Source organism: Peromyscus eremicus, chromosome 9 (assembly GCF_949786415.1).
Source record: "Peromyscus eremicus chromosome 9, PerEre_H2_v1, whole genome shotgun sequence".
In the NCBI taxonomy this organism is placed as follows: domain Eukaryota; kingdom Metazoa; phylum Chordata; class Mammalia; order Rodentia; family Cricetidae; genus Peromyscus; species Peromyscus eremicus.
In genome coordinates, this window is record NC_081425.1 from 112,042,074 (window position 1) to 112,068,449 (window position 26,376).

Below are 26,376 nucleotides of genomic sequence, written 5' to 3' on the forward strand. Positions count from 1 at the left end.
TTTGATGCCAGCCAAGGCTACAGAAACTCTGTCTCAAAACCTCCCTCCACCCACTATCCTCCACACCAAAAAAAAAAAAAAAAAAGTTTCTTTAGCCCGGACAGACACTGGCGAACACAGCTACTCAATTAAGTGCTAAGAAACAAAAGACCAAGACAGAGAATGGGAACCAAGCCCCTAGTCCATCTTACTGCCTCCTGGCTTCCAGCTTCCATTGACTCCGAGGTACCAAGTCTCCCTCTGTGCCCAGCCTTTGAACTCCAAGATCCTAGCCCCATGGGCTGACTTCAGGGAATAAACATGGGCTCCTCCAGGCCCACAGGGCAGTCCAGACCCCCAATCTACTGCTGAGTTTTACAGCCTGCACTCCCTCCAGAGCATCCTGCCTTTGTTCTGAACGTAATCCTCAACTGGGACCCTCCTTCCTAACCACTAATCAGAAGTTTTAGGACTAGAAGGGAACTTCCACATTACTTGGTCTGTTCCTCCCTTCCCCAGCCTCTTCTAAGGGTGCATGTATGCTTTTACCACTACAGGTTTGGCCATTTAGATAAAACCAGAAAAAGGCCCAGTAATTACAGATTGGGCAGGTCTCTGGAAGAGTAGGCGACAGCTGCTGATGTTTTATATCTAGCTGCCCACCCCCGGGACTCAGCTTAGCAATAGAGTCCTTCACAAACAAGAGTCCCAGTCAGTGTGCTCCAGACAAGAAAAAGTGGCTATGCTGATTTGGATTACAACTCCAACAAAGAATTCAAATCTTGCTGAAGAGGGGCAGTAACCAGATAATTTGGAAGCTGAGAAGAGACAAGGGTATCAGCCACATTTGAAGGGAGACTTGGTCTTGCTTAGAGAGGTACAAAATACCTCTCTAATGGGGGATGGGGGGCGAGTAGACAGCCAGAAGGAGCCAAGGGCCATGCTGCAAGTTTCAGGAGTGGGTTGCCCAAGCTGGCAAGAAGAAGTAACCTGTGCTTCCCTCTTCTGAGGCAGCTGGTAAACCAACTTAGAAGCAAGGCAAATTCTGATATTTCATTCAAAGACAGAAATCAGTCTCCTCAGCTACTGTTTCACCTCAGGGCTCAGTCCTCTAACAGTGGGACAATGGGTAGACTCTGGTGGCTTTGGATTTGGGTAGGATTTCCTAGTGACCACCTTATACTCTGGCCACATTGGCTTTGCACCCCTAACCTTTAACTCTCCTGTGGGGGGGACAGGAAAGAGCAACGACAGTACAACTTAGGGGAGGAAAGGAAGAAGTAGGGGATTAGAGTTAGACAGATCACTGATAGGCAGACAGACAGAAAAAGGGGCCATAAGTAGGTAATAAAGATGGCCAAGTTTCACCTTCTTCGCATGCCTTACCAGAGACAAAAGCTTAAAAGGTCCTTCAGCCTGTGAACAGGACATGTTTACATCTAGGCTGTGGGCCTATCAACGTGACCAACCTTGAATTAGGGAAGGGAACCCCTTAAAAACTCTTAAACCCCCTCACCCTCAAGGAAAGACAGCTTCAGCTCAGCTTTGCCGAGGGTCTTTCTCTCTGTGACCTTCCTCACCCCTAACAGAGGCCTTTCTTCACCTGAAGAGTCACTCTACTGTGTTCAAGATTTTTCCCTGCTGCTCTATGTTTCACTCAAGATTTTTCCTGCCTTTTAATTCTTTAACGGGCAGAGAAAACAAACCTGATCAAGATCCCTAGATGGTACCAGAAAGAAAACAGACAAACTTCTAAAAGCCAAATAGCATCTTAACTTGGAAATATTCTGACAGGACCAGAGCCAAACAATTGTGCAGGGCCTAAGCAGGCCCCACCTCTTTGAGGACCTTAGTTTTCTAGTCTATAAGACAGTTGGGACCTAGGAGATGAATCATTCAGTAAAATTCTTGCCATGTAAGCATGAGAACCTGAATTTTGAGTTCAAGGACCCATGTGAAAACTCAGAGGCATTGGTCAGCACTGAAACCCTGTGCTGCAGAGGCAGAGATAGGATCCCTAGGGTGTGCTGGTCAGCCAGCCTAGGAAATGACAAGTTTCAGGTTCAGTGACAGACTCTGTCTTAAAAAAAATAATAAGGGGGAGAGTGAAAGATACCTGACATCAACTTCTCACCTCCATATGCACACATGCATTTGTGTATATGCATTTGTGTATACACACACACACACACACACACACACACACACACACACACGATATTTTGTTTGTGTTCTGAAAAAGCTTGCTTGGAGTCAGAGGGCTGAGCTAGCCACTAGCTGACCAGAGAGGTTTGGAGGACTGTAGAGAGAGGAGACAGGAAGTGGTAAGGTGGGGCTGAGAGAGGATCTTGGCCCTTTTGGATGGAGGAACAGGAGAGGTAGGAAGGAACTGGTAGCTGCTCCCCTGCTTCTCTGATCGTTCAGGTTTTTACCCCATATCTGACTCCTTATTTTTATTGATAAGATTGATTAGATTTACACATCACACACACACACACACACACACACACACATCACACACACATATCACACACACACACACACACACACACACACACACACGGTTAGTTTTGATACAACAGCTATAAGATGCCTTCTGGTAGGACAAACATGGTAGGTACTCACTCAAGAGTGGATTCTAGATATAAAGCAAAGGACAATCAGACTGCAACCCACAGATCCAGGGAGGCTACCTAGCAGGGGGGATCCTAGGATGATTGTGGCTTATAATAAGTTGTGGTTTTGCCCAATCACTGGCCAAGCTTTTGTGAAATATTTCACTATTAGGATAAGAATATGTACTGTATCAAGCTGATGAAAGAATATGCTGGCTGTACTTTCAGGAGGGGAGGCTAAAATCTTTTTAGATTATGGATTAGCCTATAGAAAAATGTCTGCCATAAATCAAACAGTGAAGGGGAAGATGAATAGGAATCTCACTTACACAACTTAAGTAAAACATAGCTCTCTGAACAGATGAAGATAGGTTTCTTCTGTATCCCAGAATCTAATCAATATTTATATGGATAATTCAGCTATTAATTGGCTTATAAGGGCTTATTGGGAAATGTTATCATTTTTACTATTTTCTACAGAGAAAATATTTTCCAGTTTCAAATAACCCTGGACTTTTGAATTATAACCTATTTTTATGTTCAAGCTATCTGTGTATTATTTCTCCTGCAGTTGTACATAAAATGTTTTTATATTTTAAAAAAGGACAAATACTATAGAATTGTATTACATGAAATATATAGAATATACAAATTCATAGAGACAGAAAGATTAGACGTTATCTCAAGATGGAGAAGAAAGAAATATAGAGCAATGATTTCCTAAGTACAGAATTTCTGTTTTGTGTGATGGAAAGGCCCCACAAATGGACAGTAGTGTCAGGACATAGTATCATGAATGTAATAAATCAATACAATTAATGTAATTAATATCATAAATATAGTTATTGAATGAATACTGCAAATGTAATCAATGAATACCACAAATATAAAAAAAAAAAAGATGCCTTCTGGTGTCTACCCCATGTGATTTATCACTCTTCTGGTCCAAGCTCTTTAAATACAAGGAATGCACGTGCTTTATGCCCACCCTGGCATATGGTGTGGCATGTCGTTGACGCTGGCTGAATGGATGTTATCATTACCTGACCTCATGAGAGCATCAGCAGACACTCTTAGGAGATAATGATAACAAAACATAAAGAGGGCTGAAGCCATCTAGATGACCTGCTGACAATTTTGGAACAGTCAGGGTGATACTTGAGAAAGAAATCAAAGGATCAAAAGACAGTGGCAGAACTGAAGCTCTTCTGAGTTCCAGCCCAGTGTCTACAGGCTTTTGACCTAAGAAAGAAGGAATGGCATCCTTGTACCATACAATGCTTGACCTTGTAACCTAGAGTAAATTAATTTGTAATACACATTACTTTTCTTGGCTAGACTCTGGAAAAGCATTTTCCTTAGCCCTGCATGACATCCACTAGAAGATGTTAAGCACATTCTAAACAAGGCTTATTACATTGTAATGCTCATGCAAATCACCAACAACCTGTTAAAATCAGTTCCTGATCCAGCAGATCTGTGTAAGGCCTCAATTATGTTCTTTGGACAAGTTCCTGTGATGCCAACTATACCTAGTTAGAGAACCTAGAGAACCTCACTGTGAGCAGTGAGCTCAAACTCAGCTGCATGAGACAAGCCAAGAGCCTCACAGACTCCACACAGACTGATTGATATGCACACAGTCTGAGCACTGGAAGGGTTTGGTACCTAACAAGAAATAGGCTTCCAGGTCTCCCCTCTCAAACAGGAATGAGAAGAGTCTCCCTATTAATTCAAATACAATAACTGTTATTTGTTTAGCATTTTTGAAATAGTATCTTACTGTGTTGCCCAAGCTGTCCTAGACCTTACTATATAATCTAGGACATCCTTACTTAAACTTATGGCAATCCTTCTCCCAAGTACTAGAGTTACAGGAATGAGTCTAGCTTAAAAACAGTGTTTTTAAAGACCCAATAACAGAATCTATTTCCTTAACAAGAAATTAACGCCAGGCGTTGGTGGCGCACACCTTTAATCCCAGCACTCGGGAGGCCGAGGCAGGCAGATCTCTGTGAGTTCGAGGCCAGCCTGGTCTACAGAGCAAGATCCAGGAAAGGCAAAAAGCTACACAGAGAAACCCTGTCTCGAAAACACCAAAAAAAAAAAAAAAAAAAAAAAGAAAAGAAAAAGAAAAAATTAACAACCAGAGTTCCATTTAGAAAATCTTAAAGCATGGCTTGGCTTTAAACAGTCTGCTTATTCTGTTTATCAGGGCAGGTCTATAGTAGTTTTAATGGCTTCTAAAGGCCACACCAGAGTGAAGTAGGTATTTAGTTCTTCCTTCTGCTGACATCAGGCTTGCGTAGTTGATGCTGACCTTGTGTGTAACCAGCAGTGGAGAAAAGCCCTGATCCTGGGGAGCCACCCTCTGTGCATGGCACACGAGATCCTCAGGGACACACAAATAGCCCTTCTGAATCAAATATTACATTTAAAGACAACTTAAAGAAAAAACCAGACAAATTACACACTGCAAACACAAATCAAATTGAGGCTACTCTGTATACTACTGTGGGTTGTCTCCTTTGTTCCAAAGAGACGATAACAGGCAGGCCAGAAGCACACAGACATGACTGTTTCTCATCTATGTTTTTTTCTGTATAGGCATCATAAATATTTTAGAAGGAAGTTATGTCCCTCCTATAAATGTATAGAAAATCACAACCAAGCAAGTCTTTGCAAAGAAATACTACTCTTTTACAAATGTACACATTTCCCCAATGAAAGTAGAGTTTTCCCATATATTATCTCTTGCTGAGCTTGGGCCCCACATGACTGCACCTCACAGACCCTGTTTCTTACCAGTGTAATTTGCAGAATAGTTGTTCGGGTCTAGGAACTTCTTAAGCAGCTCACAATTGGACAAGACATGATTTGCCATGATAACATTAAGGTAGTTCTGCAGGCCTCTCTGTCTCTCAGCTATGAATTCACGGTCCATGTTTCCAATCAGTTTCTTAGGAGGAAGAGGCAGACTCAGGCCTGCAATCTGAAAGAACAGAAGGAAAAAGGGAGGAAAAGAAGGGGAGTTATAGTTGTGTGATTCACAAGTAAGTTTGATATCTGAATCCTGAACCATCATAGTTCATTAACTATAAAACAATATAGACTTTGAAGATTAGAAATCTTATATATATATATATATATATAAAATGATTTTATATATAAAACTACAAATCTCATGACTGATAAAATTATATACTAGTCATAGTCACTGATTTTTTTTTTACTTTTACCAAAGTTTTATTGGTATATTTATTAGATATAGTAACAAGAGAAATAGTTTGTTTTTACAAAGTTAGCACTAGCAGTCCTGTGGAACTACATCCTCTACAGCCCATGGACCAGGCTCTCGAGACCTTGGAAAAGCCATAGCAGTCCTTTCATCTCATCTTTTGGCAATGGGGAATGCCCAAATTGTTATGTCTTGACTCTTCATTCTCGGGCAGTATTTCTAATATTTTCATGATGGGTGATGGGATTAAGTTCTCCTTCACAGCTGAGCAGTGGTGGCAAATGCCTTTGATCCCAGCACTCGGGAGGCAGGCAGATCTTTCAGTTCAAGGCCAACCTGGTCTACAGAATGAGTTCCAGGCTACAAGAGAAACCCTGTCTTGAAAAACAACAAAAAAAGTTCTCTTTCATAGTTCTGACCTTACCTTGCATAGCCTGTCTCCCACTTAGTCACATTTTCTAATTTTACCATGTTTATACTAGGTAAATGATATTCCTTACAATTACATTCATAACAACTGCTGAGCCTCTTTTGGGTTCTGTGATATAAATAGGATCCTATGAGGTTATCTGCTTCCTGTCTCAGAATTCTGCCTTCTTACATCTGACTAATTTTTTTTTCAAGACAGGGTTTGTGATAGTTTGAATGTAACTGGCCCCCATAATATCATAGGTGTGGCTTCGTTGGAGTGGGTATGGCCATGGTAGAAGAGGAAGTTTGTCACTGTGGGGGTGGGCTTTGAGGTTTCCTATGCTCAGGATACCACCCAGTGTCTCAGTCAACTTCCTGTTGCCTGCAAGTATGTATAACTCTCAGCTACTTCTTGAGCACCATGTTATGTCTGCATATTGCCATGCTCCCTATCATGATGATAATGGATAATTGTTTCAGATAATTACTTCTGAAACTGTAAGCTGTCACCTCAATTAAATGTTTTCCTTTTTAAGAGTTGTCATGGTCATGGTATCTCTTCACAGGAATAAAAACCCTAACTAAGACAGAAGTTGGTACAAGGGACTAGGGTATTGTTGTGATAGTCCTGACCCTATTTTTGTTTGGAGGAATTTGGACTTTCAGAGTTTGGGTTAGAAAAGCAGTGGAATGCTTTAAGCACTGCTTAATGGGCCATATTAGTAGGAGCATGGAAGACAGTCATGCCAAGAGTTATTTGAACTGTGGGTGTTCACTCAAGAGGTTTCAGAAAAGAAGAATTTTAGTATGTTGCCTAGAGATTGTTCTTGTAATATTTTGGTGAAGAAAGTGCCTTTGTTGAAAGAGTCTACCTGAGGCTAAAGTTTTGGGTTAATTCCACTGGCAGAAGAAATCTCAGAAAAGCCTAGTGTAGACTCTGTCATGTGGTTATTAATGATAACTCTAATGAAAATTTATAATCAAAAGGAGTAAAAGGAATGGCCTTAAGTGCTGTCTTCAAGGAGATAAACAAATTAAGAAGTGGAATAAAAGGGCCGGGCGGTGGTGGCACACGCCTTTAATCCCAGCACTCGGGAGGTAGAAGCAGGCGGATTTCTGTGAGTTCGAGGCCAGCCTGGTCTCCAAAGCGAGTTCCAGGAAAGGCGTAAAGCTACACAGAGAAACCCTGTCTCGGGGAAAAAAAAAAAAAAAAAAAAAAAGAAATGGAATAAAGGGAGTTGTGATCTCAGGGCAAGATTCCACCCAGCTAACTTTCCAATTTGTGAAAAGGAACTAAAGAAAAGCTTAGAGCCGAGTATGGTGGTACACACCTTTCATTCCAGTACTCAGAAGGAAGAGGCTGGCAGATCTCTGAATTTGGGGCCAGCCTGGTCTAGAAATGTAGTTTCAGAACAGCCAAACTTAGGCAGTGAAGGACAGTAAGCTGGTGAAGATGTAATTAAACGAGGGAGCCACATTCGAGCCCCACCAAGCAGCAGTATTTAGCAGCTTTGGCCACATGGTTCTAGCTTTAACGTTAAGGATAGAAAAAGTAGGTAATGGAATTTGCCTCTGAGCTGCAAAGGCCAAGCATGTGTCTGGGGTGCCTCTAAATGGAGGCCTAGAGAGGCCACTGCATGAAGCTGTGAAGTTGAAGCCTGGATTGCCTTGGAGAACCCAAGACATTAGAGACGCCATAGTTGTGGGATAGCTGCCGAGGAGAGCTGCTAACAGGGAGTGCAACCAGCCCAAGAGAAAGAGGTATGTTGCAGTCAACAAAGCTGAATGGAGTTGGAGATCTGAAGATCACTTTGACATCAGACATAGTGATGTAGAGTTTGGGATTTTCCTAGCTGGTTTTTGGTCTTGCTTTGGCCCAGTGTTTCCTTGCTATGCTCCCTTCCCTATATTTCTGGAATGGTAATATATATCTTTTGCCATTATATGTTGGAAGTATATGATCTGCTTGGTTTTTCTTTTTTTTTATTTTGATTTTACGGGGGATTACAGAAAGAGATTGCATGAATCTCAGAAGAGACTTTGAACTTTTGAATGTTGTCCAGACTGTGATAGACTATGTGGACTTTCGAAGTTGGAATAAATGCATTTTGCATTATGATACTGTTACAAGCTTATAGGGGTAAGTCAGTGGAATGTGGTAATTTGACTGTAATTGGCCCCCATAATCTCATAGAGAGTGGAACTATTAGGAGGTATGGCTTTGTTGGAGGAAGTGTGTCACTGTGGCTTTGAGGTCTCTTTTGCTCAAGCTTTGCTCAGTGTAACCTGACCATTTCCTACTGCCTTCCGATCAAGATGTAGCCAGCACCATGTCTGCCTGCAGGCCACCATGCTCCCTGCCATGATGATAATGGACCAAACCTCTGAACTATAAGCTGCCACCTCAATTAAATTTTTTCCTTTATAAGAGTTGCCATGGTCATAGTGTCTCCTCACAGCAATAAAAACCCTAAGACATGATTTCTCTGTGTAGCCCTGACTGTCCTGGAACGTGCTTTGTAGACCAGGCTGGCCTCGAACTCATGCAGAGATCTACCTGCCTCTGCCTCACAAGCTGGAATTAAAGTTGTGTACCACCACACCTAGCTGTCATTTGGATTTTCAACCTAAAATGTTTTGTTATGGTTTTAACTTCTGCATTTCTATTTGTCCTTGAAGGTGTACATTCGTGTGTGTGTGTGTGTGTGTGTGTGTGTGTGTGTGTGTGTGTGTGTGAAGTCAACTTATTATTGCTTACAATAGCTAGGAAGGAAGAAAAGGTAAATGTGGGTGCTCAATCTCCTGTCATTTTCCAGACCACTTCAAACTTTTGAGAATATTTTTAAACTTGAAAAAACAAAACAAGGTCAGTTTCAAAGAGCAGTATTATAGTGCTATTTGACACTTGTACAAAAAAAAAAAAAAAGCAGCAATCCAAATGATATTCATATTGCTTGACTGAGGGTAAGGCCTAATGAGAAGGGCATCTTAAATTTAGAAAAGGATGCATAGTAAGCTATTCACAGGGGCAAAGGGGCAAACTTAACTCAGGTTCCACTCTAGATTTTTCAAGCAAAAATGATATGATCTAAGATGTGTGTGACTGGAATGAGAATCACCCCTATAGGCTCATGCATGTGGTAGACACTTGGTCCCCAGTTGGTGGTTCTGTTCAGGGAAGTTTAGGAGGTGTGGCCTTGCTGGAGTAGGTATGTAACTGGAGGCAGGCTTTGAGAGCCTGCAGCCTTCCTGCAGTTTGCTCTCTTTTCTTCATGCTTGTACTTCAAGATATGAACTCTGAACTGGCTGCTCCAGCTGCCATGCCTGCCAGCTGCTGCCATGCTGCCCCCACCATCATGGGACTCTAACCCTCTGGAAAGCTAAGTCAAAATAAATTTCCTTCTATGAGCTGCCTTTGTCACGGTGTTTCATCAGAGCAACAGAAAGTAATGAGCACAACATGATGGGAAAACACGGCTAGCTGACAATTCTAAGTTGCCTATTTCTCCTGTATAACTATGAAACTGTGTCAGAGACAATTAGGATAAATTTTCTATCATAGCACAGTTTGTCACCAGAGAAGACACTTAAATTTCAAGTGGTTTCCTCATTCATAAAATTAAGCTTTATCTAAGCAATTTCTTCATTTGACCTCAGCAGAAAGGCCAAGAAGTGATCACAGTTTCTTATTTAGCTAAATATAATGCATATGTACAAAGAAAGCACATCATTCAGCATACCAATCATTTTATTTGATGCTGCTCAGGAGCAGAAAGCATTACAAATGCTTTATATTACTATAGCCTAAAATATAACTGGTGTATTCTTTAAAAATACCTTATGAAATTACAAAATATAATCTTATTTTTGTATAAACCATGTGGATGTGCTCATATATGGGAGTGAACACTATCTTTTTCTTTCCTCAAAAGCTTTTTAATTTTTAAAAATTTTATGTGTATAACTATTTCTGTTGCATTTATGTCTGTGTACCACATGCATGCCTGGTGCCCATGTAAGCCAAAAGAGGGCTTCAGATCCCCTAGAACTGGAGATATAGATGGTTATGAGCTACCATGTGGGTGCTGGGAATCAAACCCAGGTCCTCTGGAAGAACAGCCAGTGCTCCTAACCTGAGCCATCTTTCTAGCTCCCATGAAAACTGTCTTAAAGAGTAATACTTACTGGAGAACATAGCTATCTCTAGGAGTAGGTTGTTACTTTTTACTCTCTGTGATGAATTATTTATAATATTCACTTACACTTTTCAACTAAAAAAGAAAAACATTCCTTTTCTTAATTACAATGATTTTTTATGCAAGGGTTTTTTTTTAAAATATGTATTTATTATGAGCAGATTTGACTGCATGATCCATACAACAGCATCCACTGAATCCTACACCATCCCATATAGCAGCACTGGATTCAAACACCAGTATTTTGGCTATTTCCCATTCACGGTGGGGATGTAAGAATGCTTTTGATAAAATGTTTGTCTTTTTTTTTTGTTTGTTTGTTTGTTTGTTTTGAGAAAGTAGTCTCCAACTCTCTAGGTAGCTGAGAATGACTTCGAGCCTGATCCTCATGCCTCCACTTCCTAAACGTTGAAGTATATGTGTGCACCACAATACCATACTCTATGTGGTGCCAGGGAACTGAACCCAGAGCTCCAGGCACACTAGGCAAGCACTCTACCAACTGAGCTACACTCCAGCCTAAAATGTCTGTCTTGAATAGTGAAAGCTCCAAGCCTCAACCAAACTATTTTTTTTTAACTTTCTTTTGTGTGTACATAGTGTGTATGTGTGTGGACCCAGATGTGTAGGTGTCATAATGTATGTGTGGAGGCAGGAGGACAATCTTGGGTGTCACTTCTCATCTTCCACCTCATTTGAGCAAGAGCCTTTTAGTTCTTCCTGCTTCATGTGCCGAGCTAGCTGGTCCACAAGCTGGGAATTCTATCCCTGCCTCTCATCACCCTAGGGGGCACTGGGAGTACTGACCAATGCCACCACACCTGCCCTTGAATGGGTTGTAGAGACTCACAGCTCCACAGCAAATGCTTTAACTGGGGAGATAACCACTGAGTTATCTCAGTCAATTTTTCAGACTTCACTTCACATTAGGGAAGTACTGATATGCCTGATGTTGTATCAGTTTTCCCAAATCATCAGAGCTCTTTTACCCACACTGTGATTATACAGTCCCTGCTGTGTCAGAGGAATAATTATTCCCCAAAGTACTGAAACTGCAATGGGTGTTAATTTTTAAACCTGATGTTTAACAAGTTTAGCATCCAAGGGACATTTATTTGTATCTCCTTCAGCTTTCTCTAGTGATGTAAACCTTATCGCAGAAGATAAATCTTAGATGGAAGAAAAGAGGAACCTATGGACATAAGGTGACAGTCACTAAGACACTGGTTCCCTAGATACCTTTACACAGGTGACTTCAAGCCAGGACAAATCTCACTTTGCTAGCTTTCCCCTGAATGTGCCCTATCTGCTCCCACTCTGAGCTCCTTTAAAAAACAAACAATAACAAAATACAAAACAACTTCCCTTAAAAGGGGAAGCAGGGTAGCAAACTACAAAGCCAGCAGAGAAGTTCCTGAGTTCCATTCATAATAACTTCAGTGTGAGGTGCAGAGTTGGAAAGTTCCCAAAATGGAACCTGTAGCTGGTCCTCTGGCTTAGTAGAAGCTTCTAAACTACACACAGACTCTACCAATGTTTCTAGCTTTTATCTGGAGGAAAAACCTCCAAACTGGTCATTCTCCTTCCTTCCTTCCATCATCAGATTTTAACAATTATCTTCAATCATATGCCAGTGTTCTAAACTCTCAACAACCCTTAATTTATCTCATAAAATAAGTTATCCAAGGTCAACAATGGGCAGTCAAATACAAATCATAAAACATTTGGAGTAGGAGAGACCACAGAAGTCAACCCTTCACTTGAGAAGGAGACAATGAGACCTAAGAGATGGCTGATCTGAGGTCGAAACCAGGACAGAGCCTGGGTTTTCCCACCATTTCAACCCCCTTCTCCTTCCCTTTTCATTGCTGCATGGTCTCCCTGGCTGGCTGCTAATTTGACATTGCATTTATTTGAAATATGATGCTATTTTTTCTGTGTTGTTACTGTGAAATATGATAACCACAAAAATTTTTGGAAAACACAGTTTTCTTCTATTTTTTTTCACTTATATAGTTCACATGCATTTTAACAGAACATGGAAAGTACCAAACATTATAAAGAGCTAGGGGAAAAAAGACCCATAACCCACAATCCTGCCTCCTGGGCATCATCAGTGATAACATTTTGGCATATTTCCTTCCAATCTTTCTTCTACACATTTCAGGTAATTATATCATGTGGCATGTAAATTTACATTCTGAAATGTCATTTCACTAAAGTATGTTCCTGTTGTACTTAGATCCACTCTGTACTTGGGATTATATTTCTCTTCTTCAGCAGGAATCCATTTATCTGTAGAGAATAATCAGATACTGAAAACCACAGTCAGAGTTTCATTCTGAGGTTTCTGAGTCCTTTGGAGGTTGTTTTAAAATTATTTCACTGCCAAAAAGTTGCGTGTACTTTCTTCTGTTTGTTTACTTGGATGAAGAAAAGCTCCCACTGCCAGGTGGTGGCCCATTCCTGTAATCCCAGCATTGAGAAGGCAGGAGAATCAGGAGGAGTCCAAGGTCATAATGGGCTACACAGTAAAGCTAAATGGAACCCTGTCTCAAAATATCCCCTCCCGCACACACACACACACACAGTATGTAGATATCTGCATTTGAAAAAAGATACATCTCGGAAGCACTAATTTTAAAAAGCAAAACTACACTGAAGCAAAAATAAGTTCCAGGCCAGTACTTGGCAAGACTTATCTTAAGAAAATAACAATCATTCAATCTCTGTCAACATGTTTACTATCTAGAGATTTCAACTGGCCATACTAAAATTAAAACCAAATATCAGCTGAAGGAACAGCTCAGGGCAGAGAGAGCACGTGATAGCATATGAAAGGCCTGCACTTGGTCCCAAGAACTACACAGCAAGGATCAAAGACACAACCAAAAGCAACTACACAGTGTCCTGCAGATTCTGGGGCCAACTGCAGAAGAAAAAGTACTCATGCTTTTCAGTAAATAATGTTTGGGCTCTACTGAAACCATTTTCTGAAGTCTGACATAAAACACGGCTGTATGAAGGAAAAGGAAGCATTATGTTGCTTTCTATCCAGAAGTTCTCCTGACCTTGGTATACACTACCAAGCATATATGATAGCTAGCTCACTAAGAAAGGGAACAGTCCTTTGCCTCTCAGCAAATCTAGTCATCAACTAACTAAGCACTCCAGCTCACACTAAAAGGTTTCTACTGCTGCTCACATCTGAGGAATGGCACAAGGCTGACAGTCTTTAGTACTCCACGTCCCTTGAAGACCAGTCTGCCAGAGAGAGACTTGACATGGCCAGGGATCCCGATAGTGCTGAAGCCTATCTAAGAGCCTTCAACTAGTGGCAATGGCTGTCTTTCTAGACAATCCTTTGCATAGCTTCCTTCTTTTGATTAAGGGCATCAAGTTAGAATATTAGAATCTGGCTGGGCGGTGATGGAGCATACCTTTAATCCTAGCACTAGGGAGGCAGAGGCAGGCAGATCTCTGAGTTCGAGGCCAGCCTGGTCTACAGAGTGAGTTTCAGGACAGCAAGGACTAAACAGAGAAACCCTGTCCTGAAAAATTAAAATTAAAAAAAAAAAAGAATATTAGAATCCAAGAGATTCAGAAAGGTGTACTTCAGAGAAATCGTCCAGCAGAAAAAGACTCTCTACTGTTACGGTTTAATGATGATCTAGGGGCTGGAGAGATGGCTCAGGGGTTAAGAGCACTGACTGCTCTTCCAGAGGTCCCGAGTTCAATTCCCAGCAACCACATGGTGGCTCACAACCATCTGTAATGAGATCTGGTGCCCTCTTCTGGCCTGTAGTCATACATGCTGTATACATAATAAATAAATAAATCTAAAAAAAAAAAAAAAAAAAACAAATTTAATGATGATCTACAGTGCTAACTGCAGAGGAGCCCAGCAGAAAAGTAAAGGAGAGAGCCCCAGATACACCTGCATGAACTCTAGCAACCACTAGTCCTCATCCACAAAAGGAGATTATCTATACGACTTCTAACCAGAAGACATCATAAGCAACCAATGTGTGTCACCAGTATTTTGAAACATTTACCTGCAAGCTGTTGTTAAGTAAATCGAAGTCACTGTATCTTCTAACAATCTGTAAGAGACAAGACAGTGGTGTTTTGATTCAGCAGAGCACCCCCTCCACCTCCTGACCTGGGATTCTCTGGTACTCCAGAGCTAGAGCACTTGTACCAAGTCAAGCAGTGCTGCCTAGTGTTCACTTTGATTGATAAGCCCAGAATATGCACATAGCAGTCTTCCAAAGGTTGCCTGGGCTGCAGTAAGCTGGTTAATGCTGTCCAAATTCACAAGGCATCAGCAAGAGAGTTAAACAGCAAAAAAATTTTGTCTTGGTTTCAAGTCAAATTGACCTTCAAATATCTTTCATATTAACTGAGTACATGGAGGGGACAAATTAATGATTTACAAAAAGAAAAAAAAAGGTTTACTGAGCATAAATGAAAACAAAAGGAAACAGACAGCTTTGATGTCATTTGTCCTTGTCAGGAATAAAACCTCATCCAGTAGAAATGCCACCTCCCCTGTTCCTGTTCCCCTGTTCCTGTAGGTAAAACTGCTTCACCTCTTGGCAAAGAGTCCAGCTTTTATGTCTTGTGTCATTTCTTGGTTATACTGATGTTACTGCTTAGAACACAGCCAAATCCCACTAGCCCCGGTGTGCTGGTTACTTTTATGTCAGTATGACACCAGCTGTGGTACATTTTATTGATTGATGTGGGAGGACCCAGCTCCCTGTAGGTCTGCCACTATGGGCTGGGTCCTGAGTGCTATAAGAAAGCAGGCTGAGCAAGGCATAAGGAAGAAGCCAATAAGCAGCATTCCTCCATGGCCTCTGCTTTAGTTCTTGCCTCCATGTTCCTGTCCTGGCTTCTCTCAGTGATGGACTTATAAGCTGTAAGGTGAAATAAACCCTTTCTTCCCCAAGTTGCCTTTGGTCTTTTGTGTTTTATTACAGCTAGAAACCATAAATAAGACATCTTGGTAAGGAAATTATTATGCTTTTTAAAAGTTTAACTTCAGTCTTTATCACTGATTCTCAAATGCATGTAGAAAAATTACCTGGATACCACCTAGAACCTCACTTAAAGACAGTTTCATTGGGTAGGGCTCAGATGGGGTCCAAGAGCCCATTTTTGTTAAATACACCATATAAGGTAGTAGAGCTAGAAAAGACTATTCTGGTAGGGTAATTCTTGTCAAATACACAATACGTTACATATAAGTCCATCCCTGATAACAAGGAAGCCAAAGGTAGGACAGTGTTTAAGTGCAAGAAAATGCACATTGCAATGCTACTCTGCCAACATCTAAAGTGTGTGACCTCAGACCAGTTACTTACCTCCAAAGTGTAAAGTGGGAGTAATGCTGCTATAGAGGAATGGTTTAAGAGTGGAGTAAATCAGTGTGTTTAAATCAGTGGTGAACACTTCATAAACTCTCAACAGATAAAAGATGTGATAAATATTCAAATAAAAGCAGTCTGAAACTTACGCAAAGAAAAGACTACATTTGGAGCACTGTGGTCAGAGACTGCCTAAGGTGGAGCCAAGGTTTGAGCTGGGTTGTAGAGCACAGACAATACCATTAGAAGGGGTAGGATGGTGACTATAAGCACTAAAACAGCCCCATAAACAATTCAGCTACCCTTTGCAAGCCAACCTCGATGGGAAAGACCTTCAGTTTTCTCCATCATCTTTTTGTCTTTAAGGCCAGCATTGAACAAAGCAGAGCCAGGGACCTCAAGAAGAGCTTTCCTTAGGGACAGTGAAGGAGCTAGCTCCAGTTGTCCAAGATTAGACTTTCCATAAAACACAGTGACCTGACGGTACATTAATTTTTATCTGGTGACTCACTTTACAATTCTGGGCTGAGTTGGAGAATAGCTTTCTACTCTTCCAGGTAACCCCATATACACATTAACCAACCACCAGGAACAAAGGCTTTGTACATCTGTCTTAAAGCTAAAGACTCCTGGGGCTGAAGACATGGTTCAGGGGTTCAGAACACATGCTGCTCCTGCAGGGCCCAGTTTGCTTCCCAATACCCCTATCGTGTGGCTCACAACTGCCTGCTGCTCCTGCCCCACAGAATCCAACTTTCTCTTCTGGCCTCTGTGGGCATGACATTCACTTGCACAAACCCACACTGAGACACACACATACATATACATAATTTAAAAAGAAAAAAAAAGAAAACTAAAAGCTTACATCTAAAAGAAATATGATGTGTACTATATGAGTATTTTGACTTTTCCAGATTTTTCTGACACCCAGAGACAGCTTTGGCCACAAGTTTAAACATTTTTTTTCTAATAGACAAAAATGCTTACCTGCCAGCTGTTTTCCGTGGAAATTCCTCTTTGTACCCTAATGATATATTCCTAAAAAGGATAAAAGAAAGAGCCTTAGCTGTAAAAAAAAAAAAAGAAAGAAAAAAGAAAAAAAAAGAAAGAAAGAAAAAAGAGAGATAGAAGTAGTGTGGGTACGGAACGTGGCTGGGTGAAGGCAGCTCTGGGTTCAATACTCAGCACAGGGGCAGCAGGGAGCTGCTGGTCATGGCGGCATCTGTACTCCCAGGCCCAGGGAGATTAAGGCAGGAGAATGACAAGTTCTGGGCCAGCTAGTGTTATATGGTGAGACTCTGGTTTCAATAAAAGACTCATATGTGGATAAATGTATGACTTTAAAGAAAAGGTTGGAGCAATGGCTCGTCTGTTAAGGGTGCTTGTTGCTCTTGCAAAAGATGTAGATTCTGTTCCCAGAACCCACAGCACAGTTCACAACCATCTGTAACTCCAGTTCCAGGGTATATGATACCCTCTTCTGACCCCCAAGTACACCAGGCATGCACATAGTATACATATATACATACATGCAGGAAAAATACACATAAAACAAAGAAATTTAAAAGAAAAAAATTATTTATGTTTTAGTGTTTTGTTGTTGTTATTTGCTTTTGTTTTCCAAGACAGGGTTTCTCTGTGTAGCTCTGGCTATCCTGGAACTCTGTAGACCAGGCTGGCCTTGAACTCATAGAGATCTGCCTGACTCTGCCTCCCTAGAATGAGGATTAAAGGTATGGGGCACTATGCCTGCCTTAAAAGAAAAGCTTGTAAAAAGACTTAAAAAATTATGTCTCTAGGGCTGGAAAGATGGCTCAGTGGTTAAGAGTACCGACTGCTCTTCCAGAGGTCCTGAGTTCAATTCCCAGCAACAACATGGTGGCTCACAACCACTTGTAATGAGATCTGGTGCCCTCTTCTGGCCTGCATGGACACATGCAGGCAGAATACTGTATACATAGTAAATAAATAAATCTTCAAAAAAAATTATGTCTCTATTTGGGAGACCCAATCTCTAACATTCTGAGTACTCACACTATGTTTAGAAAGTTTCAGATTTAGCAGGGCATGGCAACAATGCTTGAAATCCCAGCACCTTGCAATGGTAGCACTAGAAAGACAGAGGCAGGAAGGTCACTCGTCTGAAGCCAGCCTAGGCCATATCATCTATACATACTGAGACCCTGTATCCAAAAAAAAGTAAAAATATTCAACACAAATTCACTTCAGAGCAAAGAAAATTACAGACATGGAGTCTTAAGAAATCAAGACCCACCAGGCGGTGGTGGCACACACCCTTGATCCCAGCAGGTAGATCTCTGTGATTTCAAGGCCAGCCTGGTCTACAGAGTGAGTTCCAGGACAGCCAAGGCTACTTAGAGAAACCCTGTCTTGGGGATGTGGGAAAGACCCAAACACTCACAGAAAACTGTCCATTTTTGAGCTTAGGTTCAATGAATAATCGGTTTGGACTAGAGAATATGGCTTGTTTTTGAGACAAGTCTCTTTGCAGACCTGGCTGACCTCAGACTTTGCAATTAATCCTATTACCTCAGCCTCCTTAGTGTTGGGAGCATGGGCATGGACTAGGGTGCCTAGCTGCTGGTATATTCTTATGCTAAAAGACAAAATGGGGAATTCCAGGAAGGCTATCTGCCCAGGTTCTTCTCCTTGCCTGTGTGTGCATCCTTCTCTTAGGCATAGGCAATAACCCTTTCTGAAAGGAGATTTAGGATCTACTGTTAGACAAGATAAATAAGTATTATGATCTAGCAATGGGCGCCTATGAAGGGGTATCCAGAAGGTTCTACTGAAGGGAGAAGTCTCATCCTGAAGTGCTGGGTTTAAAAAGGATAACTGAACAGCTTAGATGCAAGATTGCAAAACACCGATAGCGAACTTCTGCCCTCCAGGGTTCTCCCATTGTGCTGTAAGCCTGTATTTAAGACCTCCTCCCAGCCGGGCAGTGGTGGTGCATGCCTTTAATCCCAGCACTCAGGAGGCAGAGGCAGGTGGATCTCTGTGAGTTCGAGGCCAGCCTGGGCTACAGAGTGAGTTCCAGGAAAGGCGCAAAGCTACACAGCGAAACCCTGTCTTGAACAAAACAAAAAAATAAAATAAAAAAAGGTTAACTGTATCATTCATCTCCCTCTGCTTCCTCACTGTGTGCCCTTTAACGGCTGCTTTATGTAGCTGCCACCAGGCCTTCCCCTCACAAGGTACTGAACTTTCAAACTGTAAACCCCCAATAAAGCATTCCTTAAGAAGATTCTGCTGGGTATTTTGTCACAGCAATGGGAAAAGTAACTGTACAGTTTTCTAATTAAAACTTAAATCAGGCCAGTGTTTTGGTACTTCCTTTAATCCCAGCACTTGGAGACAGAGGCAAACAGATCTCTATAAGTTCGAGGCCACCTTGTCTACATAGTAAGTTCCAGGGCAGTCAAAACTGTGTGAGAGACTCCATTTTAACAAACAAACAAACAAAACTTAAGTTTCATTTGATCCCTGGATCCTATAAGATGGTGAGAGAAAACTGACTCCTGAGAGCTGTCCTCTGACTTTCACATGATAGCTGTGGAAGGTGCATGCCTGCTTTCGTACACACACATATGTGTATGTGCACATACACTGTACATATAAATTAATTTTTTTATTTCAAAAATAAACTTAAGTTTTAAAGAGACTAATAAAATCAACTTGATGTATTTGGTAAAGAACTAAACCTATGCCGGGCGGTGGTGGCACACACCTTTAATCCCAACACTTGGGAGGCAGAGGCAGGCGGATCTCTGTGAGTTCGAGGCCAGCCTGGTCTACAAAGCGAGTTCCAGGAAAGGCACAAAGCTACACAGAGAAACCCTGTCTGGAAAAACCAAACCCCCCCCCCAAAAAAAAAGAACTAAACCTATGAAGATCTAAAGAGAAGTAGGCTGTAAACACCATATGCTGTGTAGTTACAGATACAGAAAAGAATGTAAAACTAGAAAGGTAATTTTTTCTCAGAAAATTTTTATTCTGCTTTATTGGATCAAAGCTACTCCCTGATTAAAAAGACATTTGATTTTTCCAGATTCCTTGAACTAACATACAAACTGGCCAAAATGAAATGCTTCACTAAAATTTCCATTGTTGTAAAGTAAAGGAAATATCACAGCTGTCCACTGCCTGGAAGTCCTGGTGACTGTGAAGTCAGCTTCCTCCTGAGCTGCAGGCTACAATGGCACCCTAGATTCTCCAGTGATTCGTGCCCACTCTTCTCACCTTCTCTGATGTGGAACAGACCCTATATGTAGTAGACAAGACAGTATGAATCACCAAGGCCCCAAAACATGGACAGGAGCACTAAGATGTCTAGGTTGCCACTAACCTAGCCATCTGTAGCCACTTCCCCAGAGAGTTCCCTCCCTCCTGCTCCTCCTGACACTACATCCTTAATCTTGGCATGCAAAGGAGGGTGGAGCACTTGGGCATTTTGACAAGTCATTGTGGTCTGGTTCTGAAGTTTTTCAAATTGGACATGTACTAGGACCACATGATATGGAGCATAAATGAAGAAATAAAAAAAGAGAATTAAGGGGAAACTTACACTAACCCTCTACCTTACATTAGTCATTCGGTCTTCTGGGTAGCTACTCTAGGAGACAGATTCATACTCCACAAGATACAGAGAGCTGTCCAAGACAGCACAGTTTTGGTGGAGCTGACTGGGAACCGAATCTTCACCTTGATCACTCCCAGGACCTTCCGATGTGGTTGGTAGGTCCCCAACCTAGTGAAGCTGTAAGGCTGGGCTACTTCTACATCTCTAAAATACTGGTACTTAGGCTGGTGAGAGACAGCTCAGCAGATAAAAGTACTTGCCACCAAGGCTGATGACTTGTATACCTATAACCCACACAGTAGAAACAGAGAACCCATTCCTGGGGGTTGTCCTCTAACCTCCATACACATAATGAGACATGCATCACTCACTCTCACACACACTCTCTCTCTCAAATAAATAAAAAATATGGAGGTCTACTCTAGTGCACAGAATTCACTAGATTACCCTAATGGTGCACACCCATTGACTCTGGCCCGAGGGTGCAAGGGTGAGGGACAGTCATTTCCAAAATTGTTGATTAATGCTTTCAACACAGACCATTTTCCAAGCAAGAACATCCATAGTTATATTTTGGATTTCACCACACAGTGGCTGATACTCAGTTACTTTGGTTTGATGAGATTGTAGGAAAACTTTATTTTGCATCTGTCTGGCATCAAGTTTCTTTAGTGAGGCTAAAAACACAAACCATCTTGACGAAAAGGACTTAAAGCTGGGACTTAAGGAAACTTTCAAACCACCCTCACACACATAAATCTTCTCTCTTCATTTCTGCACAGTTCTCACAATTACCGTGGCACTTAAAGGATAGAGAGACGCAGACAGCTGTTTGGAGATGTTTTAAAGACATGCTGACACAAAAGCAGAAGGTCTTATCACCTAGAAAACTTAAGAGGAAAGAAAAGATTCATATGTTTGCTTGGGTCCAATCTCCCAGAGTTAATGATTCATTGTCTGGGCTAGGCTTGTGCATTAACAGTTACTACAAGCTCCCTAGGTGATTCTAATGTATAGCCAGGGTAATGAATGACTACTGTTCCATAGCCTCTTAAAGAAACTGGCAGCAAACCAGGTGTAGTGGTCCACATCTGTAATCTCAGCAACAAGGAGGCAGAGGCAGGAGGATGGTAAGTCCTAGTCCAGGCTGGGCTACAGAATAAGGCCCTATCTGAAAAAATAAAACCAATCTCCAGGGGGTGGTGGTGTGCTGTGGATGATTGATTGATAAATAAAACACTGATTGGCCAGTAGCCAGACAGGAAGTATAGGCGGGACTAGCAGAGAGGAGAATTGAGAGAACAGGAAGGCGGAGGGAAGAGGATGCCAGCCTGCCGTCCAGGGAGCATCATGTAAAGGCTGCAGGTAAAGCCACAGAACACTTGGCGACATATAGATTAACAGAAATGGGCTGAGTATAAGAGTTAGAGCTAGACAATGGTAGGCCTGAGCTAATGACCAAGCAGTTTAAATAATATAAGCATCTGTATGCTTATTTTATAAGTGGGCTACGGGACTGCCGGGGCTTGGTAGGACCCGGCGAGAAAAACTCAGCTACAGTGGTGCACACCTTTAATCCCAACACTCTGGAGGCAGAGGCAAGTGGATCTCTGTGAGTTCCAAGATAGCCAGGGCTACACAGAGAAACCTTGTCTCAAAAAACCAAGCAAACAAATAAAGCCAATAAAAGATGTGAATCATGAGCCAAGTGTAACGGTACATGTCTGTGATCCTAGCACTACTTGGGAGGCTAAGGAAGGAGGATCAGGAGTTCAAGGATAGCCTTGAATAGAGCTTAGGCTACATGAGACCTTGCCTCACCAAAAAAAAAAAAAAAAAAAAAAAAAAAAAAAAAAAAAAGTGGAACAAAGAAGTAAAGAAAATAAATCAGAAGCAGCTCTCTATCACAGAACTAAAAACCTCTGCATGGGAGGAAGGACACAATTAAACCATTAAACCAAACACCCACCAAACTTCAAAGATCTTTGCCTTCTTCCTTTCCTCTCTCCACAAGGGCTCAGCTCTTTTATTTCCTTGGGCACAGTACATACTTAACTTGAGTCTCTTGGGATTCTAAGCTTTGAGAACAGTTAACCTCATGTTATAGTAAGGGAAACTGAGTTTTGTGAGGGCCAGCTGCTAATCTGGGGTAGGAGGCAGCCTGTTTGTCTCAGTGCCCACTAGCCTTCCTAATTCTCTGAGTTCACTCCCAAGCTCACTTCTCTACTAGCACGTCTCCATCACTGGAAGGACCCAGAAAAATGCTGCAAACAAGTGACTGTAAATGAACAAACAATACTTCTCTGCTCTGAGACTTTCCGTGGCTCCCACTAGGTTAAATCTTCAGCCAACCTTCTACATTCTTGTACATCCTGACCAAACTGACCTAACCTTTTCTATCTATTTAGTCTCTTCTTATCAGACTGCTTACATCCTAAATATTCCTGTTTTATGCCTCTCAGTTTGCTGTTCCAAATATTTAAATCCTAGAGTGCTCAGCTTTTTAAATGTTAACTGCTATTTTTGTCCCATATCAATGTTTGAGGAAATAGCTCTCTCCAACTGGACTAAAGTCTTGAAGAGCTAGGATCACACATTTCTTATGTTCCAGATCCCACACAGCACAATGTGAGGTCAGCAGCAGAGACAAAATAATCAGGGCATTAGTCACCTAATTGCTCCCTACTACAAACAAGTAAAAATCAATGTACTCTAAAAAAGCTCCACAAGATCTCGTAAGTCTCAGATTGACTATCTCTCTAAAGAATTAATGTTCACGTCAAGTGTGGTGACACACACTCATGGGACTAATGCAGCTGTCATGCACCTACTGTCTTGAGGGTATAGCAGAAAGAGTATAAGATTCAAGCCAGCTTGGCTACACAGTGAGACCTTGACTCAAAGGGGTAAAAAAGTACTTTTTTAAGGTTCAAACTTAGGAAGTTTGATGGTGCTGTAACTCACAGGCAGCAGGTAGCATCACATTCAGGGACACCAAGCTTCTGAGGAAGTCTCGTAATAGATAGATTGGTTCAGTTCACTGGCCATCTGCCTGGCTACTCACCATCTTTAATATTTCACAGAATGAATGATTACTCTTTACTCTGAAACTCATTTATCTCTGCTTCATCTGCAGATTCTAAGTGCTAGAACCTACTTTTTTTTTTTTTTTTTTTTTTTTTTTTGGGTTTTTCGAGACAGGGTTTCTCTGTGTAGCTTTGCGCCTTTCCTGGGACTCACTTGGTAGTCCAGGCTGGCCTCGAACTCACAGAGATCCGCCTGGCTCTGCCTCCCGAGTGCTGGGATTAAAGGCGTGCGCCACCACCGCCCGGCTTAGAACCTACTTTTATTCTATGTCAATTGCTATGCAAAACAATAATGTGCAAAAAATACCTTCAAACAAATGAAAATCTTGAGGATTTTTAAAGGCATCTGAAGAACCACAACTGTCTTAATATATATTCTGGCAGGTGAGTGAAGCCAAGTGTACCTCCTTTCCAACCACTGAACTCTATTTAAAACTCCTCACTAGTCAGATCATAGAACCTTAAGCTTTATTCTTCACAAACCAAAATTCCCCAGTTTGCATTATGCAAAACCAAATTGAGCTCTTTCGCTCTGTTCACAGATGAGTCAAGGAAAAGCATCACAGCCCACTTTGATTCCTGCAGTGAAAACAACCATGATCTTGGGGCCTTTGAAGTTCATGATGCCCTCTATGGAATGGTCTCTCTCCAGGCAGAAAAGCTGGTTTGCACAAATACTTCAAAGACAGGTGATACTCCAATTAGAGACATTCCACAATGTCTGAACTTCTCTGACTTCAGACATGGCTACAGAATGGATATGGCTTTTGTTGTTGTTGTTGTTTTGTTTGCTTCGTTTTTTTGTTTTTGTTTTGTTTTGTTTTGAGACAAGGTTTCTCTGTGTAGCCCTAGACCAGGCTGGCTTCAAACTCAGAGCCGCCTGCCTCTGCCTCTCGAGTGCTGAAATTAAAGGTGTGCACCAACACCACCTGACGTAACTAACGCTTATATAAAAGCAAAGCATAAACACACAAAGACTCCTCAACAAAGCTTTTAAATGAAATATAACGTTTACTTATTTTTTCAATAATTCCTGGAACACCTCAAACTGCAGAAATGGATGCACAGAATGTAAGGCACTACCCATCATATAATGAACTAGAAGTATTATGCAGACAGACTTGTGGCAGCGCTGATTGTTCTGTGGTTCTGGATCTCAAGAGGCTGACTCAGTTGAAAGTGACCTGAGTACTGCTGAGAGCTGCAATGTCCCCACTCTGGGGACACTCTTTGCTACCTCTTTTTGTTCACTGTTCCAAAGACAGGCCTCCTAGATGTCCTGGTGCCAGGAGGACATTGGGTAACCATAGCAGACATCCTAACTCAAGGTCCAACTGCCACCTTCTAGTTTCTTAGCTTAATTTTTCTAAGCCTCAGTTTGTATCTCTGCATAATCATATCTTTCCAACAGGTTGTGGTGAATACTGGATAAGACAGCATTGCTAAGGCATCCAGAGCTGCGGCCAGGCTCCTCAGTTTTCAAGGGGTCTGTAGGGGATGTTAGTCTCCAGAACTGTTAAAGAGTGCCTAAAGACAAAAAACAAAAGCAGCCACTCTCTTCAGCATGGATAACAAGTCATTAGCCTCCAATTTCTAGGCAACGTAACTCTAGCTTCTATGTCTCCAGTTCTTTCCTACTTTACCGTATTTTCATGCTATGTTCAATTAACACATCTTACTTTTATAATAAGAAAAAGCATTTCTTAAAAAATTATTTATTTGAGGCCGGGCGTTGGTGGCGCACACCTTTAATCCCAGCACTTGGGAGGCAGAGGCAGGCTGATCTCTGTGAGTTCGAGGCCAGCCTGGGCTACCAAGTGAGTTCCAGGAAAGGCGCAAAGCTACACAGAGAAACCCTGTCTCAAAAAACAAAAAACAAAAACAAAAACAAAACAAAAATTTATTTATTTATTTTGGTTTTTCGAAACAAGGTTTCTCTGTGTGTAGTTCTGGCTGTCCTGAAACTCCCTTTGCAGACCAAGCTAGCCTCAAACTCACAGAGATCCTCTTGCCTTTGCAGGGTTAAAGGCCTGCACCACCACCACCAGCTAGGAAAAATAATTTTTTAAAACATTTATTTACAGTGTATATGTACACAACTTTACAGAGTTCGCTCTCCCCCTCTACCGTGTGGATCTCAGGGATTTTTAGGCTAGGCAATAAGCACATTTACCCACTGAGCCATTTCATTGGCCTCAAAACCAATTTTTTAAGTTTGTTGATTTGTAGGCTGGAGTACTGCACAGTAATAAGAGTGTTTACCTAGCTAGTCTGGCTGGAGGCACTTTGTTTAACCCCAGCACTCTCAGTGCCGGGAGTGGCTACACTTGTAATTTAAAACATAGTACTTTAAGAATTCTGAGTGATAAGGATTGAGATTCCCGATGTTATCAAGAAAAATATAGTTGATCCCTTTAGGTCATTTTATTACCATTGGCCAGTTGTCTGTTTTTGTTTTTTTCTAGACATCTCTGTGTAACAGTCCTGGTTGTTCTGAAACTCACTTTGAGTGCTGGGATTAAAGGTTTGCACTACCACCATCTAGCCACCCATTGGCATTTTAATTTATGCTGGGGAGACTAGGAAAACAGAACATGGAAATAAAGTAAATTAAATGTCTATTTGTATGAGGACTGATAAAATAGCTATGTTGGGGGTGGGGGTATGATCTGGGGATGTAGCTCAGTTGGTTTACTCTCCAGCACAGTGTGTACTGAGCATGGTGATACATACCCATAATCCTAGCACTCAGGAAGGAAAGGTAGGAGAATCAGAAAATGAAGGTCATTCTCAAATACAGAAAGAATTTAAGATGAGCTTGAGTTGCATGAGCCCCTGTCTCAAAGTGAAAAAAAAAAATGGTGGGAAAGAAGCTT

The 26,376-nt window shown here is 41.6% G+C and overlaps 1 protein-coding gene across 4 annotated transcripts in view; it reads right to left on the reverse strand.

Annotated features, from left to right (window-relative positions):
• Positions 1-26,376, reverse strand: part of Pxk (PX domain containing serine/threonine kinase like) — a 91,435-nt gene that overhangs the window by 49,528 nt on the left and 15,531 nt on the right. For 3 of the 4 annotated variants that reach the window (XM_059274265.1, XM_059274264.1, XM_059274266.1), the window contains exons 2-4: positions 16,799-16,849; positions 14,495-14,542; positions 5,400-5,586 (exon numbers count right to left, since the gene is read on the reverse strand). In XM_059274265.1, coding sequence (XP_059130248.1) covers positions 5,400-5,586; positions 14,495-14,542; positions 16,799-16,849 — 286 coding nt within the window. Of the gene's footprint in view, positions 1-5,399; positions 5,587-14,494; positions 14,543-16,798; positions 16,850-17,845; positions 17,922-26,376 lie in introns of those variants that run through there. The other variant, XM_059274267.1, reaches the window with a different exon arrangement.